The sequence below is a fragment of the Topomyia yanbarensis genome, chromosome 2 (genome assembly GCF_030247195.1).
Source record: "Topomyia yanbarensis strain Yona2022 chromosome 2, ASM3024719v1, whole genome shotgun sequence".
In the NCBI taxonomy this organism is placed as follows: Eukaryota; Metazoa; Arthropoda; class Insecta; order Diptera; family Culicidae; genus Topomyia; species Topomyia yanbarensis.
The window spans coordinates 339,946,808-339,962,493 of record NC_080671.1 but is presented as its reverse complement, the minus strand read 5'-3'; the positions used below and the strand labels follow the sequence as shown (position 1 = coordinate 339,962,493).

General features: G+C 36.5%; 1 protein-coding gene across 1 annotated transcript in view; it reads right to left on the bottom strand.

The window, feature by feature from the left end:
• Positions 1 to 15,686, bottom strand: part of LOC131684057 (uncharacterized) — a 249,954-nt gene that overhangs the window by 15,292 nt on the left and 218,976 nt on the right. The window contains exon 2 of the mRNA XM_058966583.1: positions 5,146 to 5,559. Coding sequence (XP_058822566.1) covers positions 5,146 to 5,148 — 3 coding nt within the window. The 5' untranslated portion in view covers positions 5,149 to 5,559. The remainder of the gene's footprint in view (positions 1 to 5,145; positions 5,560 to 15,686) is intronic.

Here is a 15,686-nt window from a genome sequence, read left to right as displayed (position 1 = left end):
CAGGGCTCATGTTTAAGCCCTCTGCTAAACAATTTCTATGTCAACGGCATTGATGAATGTCTTGACAATTCCTGCACGTTAAGGCAACTTGCAGACGATGGCGTGGTTTCTGTAACGGGACCCAAAGCTGTCGATCTACAAGGACCAATACAGAATACCTTGGATAATTTGTCTGCTTGGGATATTAAGCTGGGTATCGAATTCTCCACGGAGAAAACTGAGCTAGTTGTATTTTCTAGGAAAAATCGATTTTGGTAACTCTCATATCGATTGCTCATTCGATGCGATATCTTGAACCCGGTGGTGATTGAAAATTTTGAAAGGCTTGTTGAGCTCAATTCTCAGACCCGTTTCATGTCCCTGTACTTTGACTACATGGCGCAGAATATTAATCCTTCTTCTTACAATCCAACCGTGTCCATTTCATAAATACTTCTGAATCTACTGTTTTCTTCGACACATCCATGAAAGACGATATTAGTGGAATTCCGGACCACATACGCCCACAAGTGGTTCCAAACATTTTTTATAATAAATTCCGAGAAGTCGACTGTTCTAAGATGTTTTATACTGACAGATCAAACCTCAAAGGGTCCACTGGCTTCGGTATTTTCAATCAGAAGTTCACAGCCTCCTACAAACCCAGTGACCCCGCTTCAGTTTACGCCGCAGAACAAGCTGCTATTCAGTATACCCTTGGAGTCATTGACACATTACCCGCAGACCATTACTTCATCGTCTCGGATAGTCTGAGTTCTATTGACGCTATTCGCTCGATGAAACATGGAAAGGATTCCTTGTATTTTTTGGGGAAAATACGGGAGCTACTGAGTGCTTTATCTGACAAATCTTTCCAGATTACCTTGGTTTGGGTCCCTTCTCATTGCTCCATTCCGGGCAATGAGAAGGCGGACTCCTTAGCTAAGGTGGGTGCCCTTGAAGGTGACGTTTATGAAAGACCAATTTGCTTCCACCAATTTTTCAGTATTACTCAGCAGAGAATCCTCGAAAGTTGGTAAACCTCGTGGAGCAATGGAGAGCTAGGAAGGTGGCTACATTCGATAGTCCCTAAGGTATCGACGAAACCTTGGTTCAAGGGGATGGATGTGGGTCGTGACTTCATTCGTGTGATGTTGCGACTCATGGCAAACCATTACACGCTGGATGCACATCTCCGACGTATTGGGCTCGTGGAGAGTGGTATCTACGCTTGTAGCGACGGCTATCACGACATCGAGCACATTGTCCGGGCGTGCACCGAGTACAGTTCCTCCAGGTCTCGGCTTATGGACACCCTCCGGGCCCGAGGAAGACCACCCAACGTCCCGGTTCGAGATGTGTTGGCAAGCCGCGATGTCCTCTATATGTCCCTTATATACACCTTCGTAAAAACCATCAATATCGAACTTTAACTGCCCCTTTTCCTTATCATTCTCAGAAGCCCTCTCTTCCACCTGTATCATACACTCACGATGGTTTGATGCGACTCCAAGGCGACAAAACATCCCTATCGAATGAGCCAACAAACACGGGACCTACAGCACGAACATCACACGCACAACTCGAAATGTAGCCGATCAACATCTGAGCCGCACTACGAAATTGTCTGGAGAAACCCCTGCCATCTTGAGGAGGACCACCCGGCGTCCCAGTACATAATTCTTCCTGATGAAGGCCACCCTGATTTTGTAATCCATCCGTTGATCTCCCGAAGTCTGAAACTGAAATAATGTTCTCCCCCTGCCATGTTTGTCCACCCTACTTCCCCTGACTCTTATACACAGAAGTAACACCCCCCCCCCCCCCCCCCCAATATCTTCACGAAGCATTTAGCTCTTCCTGTCTTTTCTAGTTTTAACTATTATATTATATGATCTCGTTGAAAATGCCCAACTCTACTACCACATAAAATAACTCTAATTAATGTCCCCGAATCTTTACAAAGTTTAATCACGCCCTCTAGTTATTTCTACTTTTAAGATAGTCGTAAAAATATTCTCCGTTAGTTAAACATTATTTGCTCCAATAATCTCATTGCTAAAAATGTCAAACCATATTGCCATAAAAACTAAATGACCCCCCTAATCTTACGAAAATTATATTACCCCCTTGTGTAGGGGAACATGGGGAGACTTGACCAAGCACAAAATTCTATTTATGGCTATGGTGTCTTCTATTCGATTCTTAAAATTTTTTCAAAAATATTTTTATACTTGTTTCGATCCCTTAAGGTAATGTTAAAAGTTTGGAATGAAAAATCCTTTCCTTATAGAAAATATTGCGTGATTAATAAATTTGCATTAAATGATGTAATTTTTTATCAAACTTTGTATGGACATATCTACTCGAATACTAATTACTTTTAATGTACTAATATTCCATAATAATCTTTGTGAAGCCATGAAATGATTTTACATAAATTGGAACATTGGAATAGTTATTACTAGAATTTGAATGACATTGAACGCAATAATTAATGTTGGGGAGACTTGACCAAGATTTTATGGGGAGACTTGACCAAGTGGCAATTAGCTTAAGAAAGATACAAAATTGCTAATATTTATTATTCTTTGGTAACTACTGTTAATGTTAATCACGCCATAAAAGTTCCACCTCAAACATAAGTCTTTATATTTTAGTATTAGTAAACAAAGTTAGCAATAGTAGGACTGATTTCGTGATGTGTGAACATGCAATGCAAGCAGTACAGTTAATCCTTAAACAGAAATGCATTAAAAAAATCGAAATATATCAAATGCAACCCTTTTATATTTTTTACTGCTACCTAAAGATCTCGACAATATGGTAAAAAATAATTACAGTATGTTTTATGTCATTATGTTTTGTTATGATTCTTCAAAGTTCTCTTGGTCAAGTCTCCCCACGTCTTGGTCATGTCCCCCCGCAGTGGGGAGACTTGACCAAAAAAAAAAAAAAGATCTCAGAAAAACTTTTGTAACTTTTCAAAAATTGAGTTAAAAATTCTGCAAAAAATCATGAACATGCACAATAACTTTGCACATTATATCTCAATCACTTTTGAGGGATTGAAGGCCTTTTTAGAGATTTATGCAGTTTTAGCTGAAAACCTGGTCAAGTCTCCCCATGTTCCCCTATATGTATTGCTATAAATTAGCCTTAGTTTAATTTCAAAAATCAATATGTAATCCCCTAGTTTTAAGTAATTTAAAATGTAAAACAAAACAAAAATGGCACCTTTAAGCTAACGCAAACCAAGGCAGGTTTCAAATAAACGAATTGAAGAAAAAAAAGATAATGATCGCCACAAAGAAACTTTTCCAAAAACACAATTTCGAGGCAATTGAGTTATCGGTCGGTGTAGCGAGTCAATGATCCCGCGTATCGAACACTACGTGCCGCCCTCGAGTGGTCAACAGGTAGTGGTCTGTAAATTGCTGTAGCTCAAGTTGCAAGGCACTAGCTTGAGCAGAGGTAGAATGTACACTGGTGCCCATTTCTGTTTGCTGCTATTGCCAGATTGCATTTAAAACCGCTTTATTGGGATATATTTATTTGTTTCTATTTATTATATTCCAACTGATTTTTTTAGAGGGTACCTTATCTTTGAAATGACGAATTTGTGAAAAAAATCATTAACAAGCAAATGAGTGACTAAGAGACTGTCTCAAATCACAAACAATCTTACCAAAAACCAGGGGCTACATTATGCAACCACTGCGAATCGACTTTTTCATATAAGCTTGTATACAATAAACCTTTCGTTTTGAGATGCACAATGCCACTTGTTAGTCTATTTTTTCTCGTGATTATCCGACTTTTAACCATTTTTTCGAATTATGACCCAATTTTACAGTTGTGAAAAAATCGATGCTGCATAAATTAGTATTAACAACCTAATCATTATTAAAATTATGTACTATGGATAACACGTTCCAAGAAAAGACCTTTGTATGAATTTTCCACCAAAATGAGAATGTTTAATTAATTTTTGCCTGGATAAAGCTCGTTTGCAACAAAATTTGGACACCTAAAAACACATAGATCTTATTCAATATATGAAATATTTCTCGCGAACATGGACGTATGTCAGTCCAACCGCAAATCAGGGATGTGTAGTTTAGCTGCTTTGTTCCACAACTTTCGTCATTTTTCTTGCGTTGATACGTTTTTTTATTACTTTATCTGAAAATACAACTCCTTGAAAATATTTTCCCATATTTTTATATAGATCCGAGGAATAGATCGAAAGTTACAGCGCTTTGAAGTGTGCTTTGTCTACCAAAAGCAGTGCTAACTTAAAATTTTAAACACGATTTTCTCGAATTGTCGTTTTTCCAAAAATGGTTTTTCCGTGATCACGATTGCCGAAAAACGACTCAACTGATTTTCTTCAATTTTTTTTCAATTGATCGAATTAATTTTTTTGGAAAAACGTTCCCGAAATACTCATGTACTAATGGATTTTTTTTAGTTTTTTGGGATTTTGGTTGATCTATTGGTCTTTAATCGTGATGACCGCAATCCTCTTAAATAAAAAAAAGGTTTCGGGAAAAAGCTATAACTCCGCTAATTATGAATATATTTTTATAAACTTATGCTTGTTTTTTTTTCACTGAAAAATGTACTACCAAAATAATATAAGATGTAATGAAATCATTGGTTTTTGCCTTTAAGTAAATTAAAATTTTCTTGACATTTTGCTCACAAAAAGGTATGTAACCCCTTAACGGAGAGTTCATCGATTTCAGCGATCAATATCAGTTTAAATAGTGGCCCGGATTCAGCCAGAATGGACCAAAATATAAATTAACAAAATTCTCCACGCCTTAAGCTACAACTCGCAAGACGGGTGAAGATGAAAGTTTTCATAGCTTTTTCTAGATTTAGTCAAAATGGGAAAGAACGTATGTGTCGTGCTTTCCCAAGATATAAATTAGGCAGATAAAATTTGAGCTGAACTAGTAAGAACTCGCTTGCCTATTTAAAATGAATGATTATCTAATAAAATACTGATTTAATTTATATTTGGTTCCCTATCGAAGACAAATGATAGACCCACAGATGTTTATTCACAATTATTGAATTTATATGAAGGAACTCCAGAATTACATTCGGTGTTTGGCATTTGAACATATTAATTAACCTCATACAAGAAATACTCACCATAATCAGCTGTCTAATATCCTTGACAAATGTCGACGCAGTGAGAAAGTTGTTCACCGCCGAGAAGATTTTACCTTCCAACTTGAACGAGTTGGTTCACGGTTTAATTTGCTTCTGATTGGTACACGCTTCTGCCACCCTGACTGGAGGCTGCACTGTGGGAGGTCCACCGAGAAACTCTGGACGTTTGGGAGGCTATTGTGAAGCGGGTGATGCTTGTCTCCGTGCTTGAAGGTTTATGTTTCACTACTTCCGCCGCAGTTCTCGTTCCAGGCTTGCTCTCTAGTCAACACCGCAACAATGAGTGTCAATAATTCGCTGTTTCCATCTACACTACGATGCGGAACGTTTTATTGTTGGCAAGCTTATCTTTCGTTCCGCTACTGGAAGGCTATGTAACTGTTACTGGACTAGCTGGGGAGGAATGGTTAGTTTAGGGAGAACGGTAAAGTTTGAATTGATGAACACAAATTGGGGCCAGTGTGTACTACAATCAATCCTCCCTCGGAATGTGACACGACGAACTGGGGTAGCAAATGTGAATAATGCGAAAAGCGCTTCTCTCGGTATCTTAAGTACCTATCACTGGAATTGGCATCTCTATTGCTAGCTAGACACGGGTTATATCTCCCAACGACAGACTGTTCTTCCCCAGTACATCATGTCCAGAAGATTTCCCAAGGGAATCGATAGCGCGATATGAGAAAAATGAATTCTTCAGGATAATCTAGATTGGAAAGTAGGGTAGTGTTTTATTAGGCAAAATGATCTTAAAGTGTATTGCTACCTGAAAACATTTTCAGCAAACTAGATTCAAGTAAGCAAAATGTATCTGAGAAGGGACCTTTTTCTAAAATTTGGTCATTCCATATTACTTACAGCTACATAGAAAAAGATATTGAGTAATCAATTATGCTTTCTAGGGTTAACGTATGATTTTGATTTAACATGAGCAATTTGTGTGTTGTCCCAGATAATATAATTTACCCTACATCCCTGGAATCAGAATAAACTAACTGGTTTATGCTTCAGAAGATATGTAGACCCATAAAACAGTCGTCGTATATATAAAGTTCGACTCAGAAGCATTCTTAGTCCCAGTATGATGATGGCACTTGCTGTGCAATTTTCCGACGGAATTTACTAGCATGATTTTGCTTTTGTTGAGACGTTTTCGGAGCTTTTTCCATCATCATTTTTCTGATGGCTTAACATAATATCACAGTACATTAAAATCTTTTACCATCCGGTCTGATACGGTTATCCGAATACCTTTTCCGTTCTATCTATGAAATTCCAATATTCATTTTATAGCTATGAAGTAATCCTTATTAACATTTTAGAACTCCATGAAGAACAGCTTTTGAGTGATAAAATTGACAATAGGGTAATTTGGGGAGATATGCCGCACATTTCTAAAAATCGATCCTGCATCAAAGTAAACCCTTCAATATTTGATGAAATTATTTTTATCAATTGCGAGAAGTTTCAAAAATACTATGAAATGTTTTTTGTCATTACAAAAAAAATCATCAAATTTCCATGAACATTTTTTAAAAAACGGTCATTGCGGGAGAGATGCCGCATGTGCGGGTGAGACGCCGCACAGTGGGACCAATCCAAAAAAGGTAGGACAACACCTATTTGAGGCCTTAGATGTCATTTTAGAGCTAGCCTTTCTTCGTAGGATATGTTCACAATATTATTCTGCAACTTTTTAAATAGAATATGTTTTGGTTGCACTAAAGTAGAGTACCAGAGAAAAAAAAAATTCAAAAAAAATTTTTTAGGGGGTCTTCGACAAAGTTGTAGAATGTTATGTTTTGAATAACTTCTTCTAAGATACCACAGACATCAGACCCCATTTTTGGGGCAAAATTGTTGTTTGTTGTAAATATGACCTAAAATCAGTTTTTCGACTTTTCCATGCTAAAAACCTTAATTGATTAATATATAATGTTCTACAAACTTGCAGGTATCTCTAAAATACAACTTTTAGTTGAGGGAACTAATAACGTAAAATCAATATTTTAACTAAAACTATTTTTCATATAAATTTGATCTATTTTCACAAATGATTTCTGTTCCTTTGGGCACTTTTGTGCATCCAAACATTGGCTATTCCGATACTCTATTATTCCAAGAATAAATTTAATATATCATAGAAACAGGATATAGTTGGACGCATTGCTTGGGAGACCATTGGACTGGTTCAATTTTTAACTTTTAGCTCCACCAGGCTCTACTGATTCCTTTTATGGCCCTTAGTAATTGTGCGAATTTTGGAACCGATCGGTGGTGTCTACGGACACTCCAAAAATTTCAAAGTTTATATGGAAATTAGTATGGAAAATCGGTTAACATAGAAAATGAATTCTTAAAAAATCACCTCATCAATCCATTAATCAGAACACTATATATTTCTAAAGGCATTCTTCTATTGAACATATTCGAAGAATATTGTAAGTTTGTAAAAATTCGCTGAGAAAAGTTATTAACTAAAGAAGCAGCATGACTTCAAAACAAGTGGATTTTATTAATAATCGTAGCAACCCTGTTTGAATTACTGTATCTGACATACACGAGCGGTGGGTGGCAAGTCTAGTTTACACTTGTATAACGATGGAGCTATTCAAACAGGGTTGCTATGATTATTAATAAAATCCACTTGTTTTGAAGTCATGCTGCTTCTTTAGTTAATAACTTTTCACAGCGAATTTTCACAAATTTACAATGTTCCACGAATATGTTCAATAGAAGAATGCCTTTAGAAATATATAGTGTTCTGATTAATGGATTGATGAGGTGATTTTTTAAGAATTTATTTTCTATGTTGACCAATTTTCCATACCAATTTCCATATAAACTTTGAAAATTTTGGAGAGTCCGTAGACACCACCGATCGGTTCCAAAATTTGCACAATTACTAAGGGCCATGAAAGGAATCAGAAGAGTCTGGTGGAGCTAAAAGTCAAAAATTGAACCAGTCTAGTGACGGTATGACGGTTTATAACATAAAATGTGTTTATATTATTTTTAATTTATATGCATTATTAGCTATTATCAAAATCTTATATTTTACACGTACCTACAAGCATGTAGAACATATTGAGTTGATCAATAACGGTTACAATATGGAAAAGTGGAAAAAATAAAAAAAGATATATACATTTTTAAGTTAAACTGTCAATGAACAACAATTTCGGCCCAAAGAATAAATCTGCAGTATGTATATGGTATTTTCAACAAAATTGTTCCAAATACAATATTTGACAACTTTGCTGAACACCTATCCATTTAAACAAAATTAGATTTTTTAGTTCGGGATTTCTACTTTAGATAAACCAATAAGGTTAGTTCTAAAAATTCATAAAAGTAGAACAATATCTTTTTGAGGCCTTAGATATTACAGAACCTAGGTGTCTTTGGAAAAATATTCACAATAAAATTCAATCATTTCTATTGTTTTAGATGGTTGAGGACTTCAGCAAAGTTGTATAATATTCAATTTCGAACATTTTTGTTGAAAATTCCTTATACATACTGTAGATTTATTTTTTAAGCCGAAATCGTAGTTCTTTGGCAGTTTAATTACAAAATTTGTATTTTTCTTAACTTTTCCATGTTGTAACTGTAATTGATTAACTCAATATGTTCTACATGCTTGTAGGTGAGTGTAAAATATAAGATGTTGGTAATAGTTAATAATGTATATAAATTGAAAATAATATAAACACAGTTTATGTTATAAACCATCTTACATGAATGGTCACCCAAACAGTGCGTCCAACTATATCCTGTTTCTATGTTATATTTAATTTATTCTAGGAATAATAGAGTATCGGAATAGCCAAAGTTTGGCTGCACAAAAGTGCACACAAGAATAGAATTTTTTGATGAAAATAGATCAAATTTATATGAAAAATAGTTTTAGAAGCCAAAATATTGATTTTACGTTATTAGTTCCTTCCACTATAAGTTATATTTTAGGGATACCTGCAATTTTGTAGAACATTGTAAATTAATCAATTAAGGTTTTTAGCATAGAAAAGTCGAAAGACTGATTTTTAGGTCATATCTACAAAAAACAGCAATTTTTTTTCTCAAAAATGAGATCTGTGGTATCTATGAAGAAGTTATTCAAAATATAATAATCTACAACTTTGTCGAAGACTCTCTAAAAAAATTTTTGAAATTTTTTTTGCTCTACTTTGCTCTACTCTACTTTAGTCCACCCAACAAATATTCTATTTAAAAAGTTGCAGAATAATATTGTGAACATATCCTACGAAGAAATGCGGGCTCTAAAATGAAGATGTCAGCCTCAAATAGGTTTTGTCCCACCTTTGTCCCACTTTTTGCCTTTCTCAATAGGCAAATGTCTGTGTGTGTATGTATGTGTGTATGTATGTATGTGTGTGTGTATGTGTGTGTATGTATGTGTACCAAAAATGTCACTCATTTTTCTCAGAGATGGCTGAACCGATTTTGACAAACTTAGTCTCAAATGAAAGGTGCAACGTTCCCATAGGCTGCTATTGAATTTCTAATGGATCCGATTTCCGGTTCCGGAATTACAGGGTGATAAGTACGAACACGCAGAAAATGTCGATTTTAATAAATTCTGCAATGAATGTATAAAGGTGAAAATTTTTCCAAAATATGACCACAACTGCTTCGATTTGTAGTATTAGGTCACTAACATCCATTCAAAGTCTATTTGGCCACATTGGCCACCATCCTCGGTTCCGGAAGCCCCGGCGGAAGTATCTAAATTCAGAATAACAGTCACATCGGTTTCTCGGAGATGGCTAGACCGATTCGACTAAACTTGGCTTCAAATGAAAGGTATTGCGTCCCCGTAAATGGCTATTTAATTTCATCCTGATCCGACTTCCGGTTCCGGAGTTACAGGTTGTGGCGTGCGATCACATAGCAAATTGTGATTCAAACCGATACTCCGATGAAAGCAAAAAAGGTAAAAATTTCGCTAAAATGTCTCTCAAACAACTTAAATTTGCTGTTCTAGGTCACCGACGGCCAACCAAACTTTCGTTGACTACATTAACCACCATAGACGGTTCCGGAAGTGCCCGGGAAAAGCGGCCATCTTTCAAAATTTACGAACTCACATCAGTTTCCCGGAAATGGTTGGGCCAATTTTCACAAACTTAGTCCTAAATGATAGCTATAATATCCCCATAGATGTCTATAAAATTTCGTACGGATCGCTTATATGGTTCCGGAAATATAGACTAAACCGTTCGGTCACATATGAAATTCCCATATAAGCCGGAACTCAAATTTTTTTTCAAAGGGGGGACCTCATGAAATTTTAGAAATCGAATTCGTATTTTTGATGCCAAACATCTTTAAAATGCATGAAACGTCGAGATTTTATGTTATCTCGAAAATTTTTTTTTATGAAAATCGACTTTTTGGGACTGCCGATTTCGCACCTTTTTGCCTTTCTCAATAGAAAGGTATGGGGCCGTTCATAAGACGACTCACGTAGACTCGTAGGGGGGAGGGGGGGGGGGGGCTAGCAAAAGTCTACGTTTGTCTACGAGGGGGGAGGGGGGGTCTTTGAAAAAGTCTACGTAGACTTTTATTTTTTGTTAGTCTCGTATCACTAATTATAAATGGGATTTAAAGAGAGTTGTATTCAAAATATCGGTCTATTCAGTATTTATGACACTTCAAAGCTAGTACACTATTCAGGTAACTACTCGTTAAGTGACCACTCAACCCAGAACCCACGATTTTTTTGGACAACCTCACACGTTATTGCTTCTTGCGTATATTTTGATATAGTTTTGATCTAGGAATAATACAAAATGACAGTTCCAAAGACGATCGCCCAAAATTCCTCACGACGGAAGATTTTGACTCTGAAATCATCTGAGACACCACTAGTTAGCAGACATGCATGGATCATTAAATGTATGAACCATAAAAGTTAAAAAATGGTCAAAGCTAAGCATTGTAACAACAAAACACCCGATTTTTAACAAAAGTGGATTATTTTTTTAGTTTTTATTTATTGATTTCGTTGGTTAAAGCAGTAGTGTGGTTAAACTTCTACAACAAAGTGTTTACTCGAGTTAATCAGTTTCTCTTGCAATCATTTACACTGATTTCAAAATCTTTAAACACCCGTTAAATTTTACGTCTTGACCCAACGCAATTTCGTGCAAACCGGTTCTACTCTATTTATTTTCGAAAATATTCGGAGTTAAACTGATACTTTTCGATAATACTCCTAGGTGATACGGCTATTAATTACATAAGAAAAATAAATATTTTTGGGAAGATTTAAATAGCTTCGTTCCCTTAATCAAATAAGCCAATTTAGATTATCTTATTATCTTAGAAATATTGAAATTTGTTCACGAAAATTGAAATTTGTGTGCATGTTTAGCTTATTATTTTAGTCTAGATGATAGTACACATCAACAGTATTATTTTGTAATTGTTTCTTATAACTTAACAATTTTGAATGCACCAGTAAGGCTCAAAAAGTGTTTAGCAATTCTGCATTGTTGGTGTAGGTCGCACTTCGGCCAAAATTTGAACTAGTTATAGCAATATATCTTTTTACATATACTTGATTGACTAACCTTGCAAAGAAGTATTCCGCTATACAAACGTTGGAAAGCCCCTTGAATTGGTATTAATTGATTTGATCAGTCATAGACAAAAACCATTCTTTAATATTTATAAAGCTTGAAATAAATCTGAACGCTTATTTTTAATTGAACATTATAATGTGCTTCTTGCTAATTTCACATTTCCAGCGAATGAAAAAAAAATTAAAAGTCTACGTAGACTTTTGGCGAGGGGGGTGGGGGGGGGGGTTTGGTAAAAGTCTACTAAGGTCTACTAAGGGGGAGGGGGGGTTAAAAATTCCCAAATTTAGGTCTACGTGGTTTATGAACGGTCCCTATTGCAATTGCTCTGAAAACCGACTTTTAAACGGAGGCCCGGAGGGCCGAGTGACATATACCATTCGATTCAGTTCGTCGAGTTCGGCAAATGTCTGTGTGTGTATGTATGTGTGTGTATGTATGTGTGTGTGTAAGTGCGTCTGTGTGTGTGTACGCGAACACAATCTCACTCACTTTTCTCAGAGATGGATGAACCGATTTTGACAAACTTAGTCCCAAATGAAAGGTGCAACGTTCCCATAGGCTGCTATTGAATTTCTAATGGATCCGACTTCCGGTTCCGGAATTACAGGGTGATGAGTACGATCACGCAGACAATGTCGATTTTAAGAAATTCTGCAATGAATGTATAATGGTGAAAATTTTTCCAAAATGTGACCACAACTGCTTCAATTTGTAGTACTAGGTCATTAACAGCCATTCAAAGTCTCTTTGGTCACATTGGCCACCATCCTCGGTTCCGGAAGCCCCGGCGGAAGTATCCAAATTCAGACCAACAGTCACATCGGTTTCTCAGAGATGGCTTGACCGAATCAACCAAACTTAGTCCCAAATGAAAGATGTTACGTCCCCGTAAATGGCTATTAAATTTTATCCCCAACCGACTTCCGGTTCCGGAGTTACGGGTTGTGGCGTGCGATCACATAGCAAATTGTGATTCAAACCGATACTCCGATGGAAGCAAAAAAGGTAAAAATTTCGCTAAAATGTCTCTCAAATAACTTAACTTTGCAGTTCAAGGTCACCGACGGCCAAACAAACTTTCGTTGACTACATTGACCACCATAGACGGTTCCGGAAGTGCCCGGGAAAAGCGGCCATCTTTCATAACTAGCAAACTCATATCAGTTTCTCGGAAATGGTTGGGCCGATTTTCACAAACTTAGTCCCAAATGATAGCTATATTATCCCCACAGATGTCTGTAAAATTTCGCACGGATCGCTTGTATGGTTCCGGAAATATAGACTGAACGGTCCGGTCACACATGAAATTCCCATATAAGCCGGAACTCAATTTTTTTTTTCAAATTTTAAGTTATCTCGAAAAATTTTTTTTTATAAAAATCGACTTTTTGGGACTTTGCCGATTTCGCACCTTTTTTTCAGTTCAATATTACCGTGGCTGTTTTTTCTTTTTCAAAATTTTAGAACTCGAATAATGATTTATTTTCCTGTATATAGTTGTCATGTGATGTACAATAATAAAATGTAATATATGCATTTAAAAGCTTTTAATGAATATAAACAACGCACGCATTCTCGTGATTCATGATTGAGAAAGGCACAATTGCACCGCTAGGTGGATTAAAATAGGTTTTTTGGATTGGTCCCACTGTGCGCCGCACCGTGGTCACAAACTGAAAAATGGCGAACAAAAGTATTTTTTAACTCTCTTTGATGTTTTTGTGATTAGGTGTCTTCAGCTGCATTACATGAAGTTTGATTACACCTATAAATCGGCTAGCACCTACACTTTTCTTACGGGTACTACCATTTCTAGAAACATTTTTTTATTCAACATTTTAAAAATATTTTTGTTTCGCAACCTTGTGTAACGGTTTAGTTGGAGTAACTTAATTAAGGGTACTAATTACACATATGATTGTGCGAGCGATATATATCTATGTGTTGGTTGGGGTTCCTTAAAAGCAATTTTTGGTTGTTTCTCCCAACAATGAATTTATATAACTTAGGTTTGTTCTTTAAAGATTCATTTTGAAAAAAAAACACTACAAATTAATGCGTTCACGAAAATAAGTACCCGCAAATTTTAAAGAATAAACCGAAGTAACTAATACTTAGATACATATCGCCCGTTTAAATATATAGATAATATAGACTCATAATCCTATATGTCACTGTGTTAGGTCCATTAGTCTGTGGATATACCTTATTAAGAACCTATACCTGACGCAAATTATCATTTAATGACATTCCGAGGTGAAAAAATACATTTTAGCTATTTTGATGCGGCATCTCTCCCTGTTGTAGGGGAGAGATGCCGCACGACGACATTTTCCTCTGAAAAATACTCATGATCAGAATGTCTTCTAAAAGGTCCCAGCTATTTAACTGATACACGATTTTCCGAAAAAAATATCGAACAATTTAAAATAAAAAAACGAAATTTTAATGCAACACTGAAAAATTTTCGGCACTCCGTGATGCAACTGAACGCACATAATCATTAATAAAATTTTCGTGAATTAATAATAAGGATTATTTTACATCTCCAATGTTGTAATTCCTCGAAACACAAACTCACAATATCATATTAACGTATAAAAGTGACCCTACATACGAGATATAGAAAGTGCGGCATCTCACCCCACATGGCATCTCTCCCGAAATTACCCTACAGGAAACGAGACTTACTATCCCATAACAATCGAAAGAGCACCCGGATACCCGCAAAATAAAATGCTCATGATTCTGGCAAATTTTATCCGATTTGGACAATTTTTAATGCTTTTAGACCCTGTAAAAATGAATCGGACGAATGATTCCCGGGAATCCAAATTTCAAGGGGCTTATTTGAGTATTGCTATACTGCTCGTAAATTTTAATGGAACCCTAGCAATATGTAAGTCAAAGTTCTTGGAATTGCTTCAATGGAGAACATCTTATCATTATGGGACCATTTACTGGTGTGACTCCGGAACGATCATTTTTGAACAGATTCACGTGGGGTCGTGAGTAACCTTTAAGAGGTCAAACCTTCAGATGGTTCCGTAACGATCAGAAACGGACTTCTGAGGAAATTGCCAAAAGTTTGACTTCCATCTCGATAGTATTTCCCAGTGCTCCAGAAATCCGGTTTCCCCGGAGCCAGGTGTATTCATCTGTTAGCTTCTATCAGGGTCTAGAACCCGCAGAATTCCCTCAGATAGCCAGCAGCGAAATTAAATGTATGGCAGAATTTCTGGTGGTCTGGCTGGCTCTGCTAGCCTGCCGGCCCAAATGAAACAACCGTTTCTGGCAGACTTTTTCGCCTTACGGTTATTAACGGTTTTTTCTGTCGGATTTCTGCCAGGCAATGTACTCACAATTATTGTTAATATCAAAACTTGTTGAGACGTGAACCAAACCAGCGATGTTGACCAACTTGACTTACATCCTTTTACAGCCACCCTCGCAGGGGTCTTTTTTTACCAATAACCTAACTCAAATGACATTGTGTGTCATAACGGTTCGCAGTATAAAATTTAGAAGTTAAGAAATTTTCAAAACTCTTATGGGAGGAGTTTAAACCCCCAAAACCCTCCCCTTGCGCACGGGCCTGATTTGATCTTTTACTTTGTTGGAGTGAGTATTTTTCTATCCTAATTATTGGAGAAAATAAATTTAATTAGGGTGATCAGGGCCGTCGAGAGCCACGTCGGGCCCCATGGCTTGTATTACTGCCGGGCCCTTTTAAACCTAAGTCCTCTAGTTCAGTATGAGTTAGTACCTCTTCAGCCATGGGAAATTCGTGAGTCCGTGATTTCTATTAGTGTCCGGTTGACTCATACTGCCACATCCACAGATAGCGTGCCAGACAGGTGAATTTTGACAGCTTCTTATTACGTGGCATCCGGCATCCGGATAAAGTTG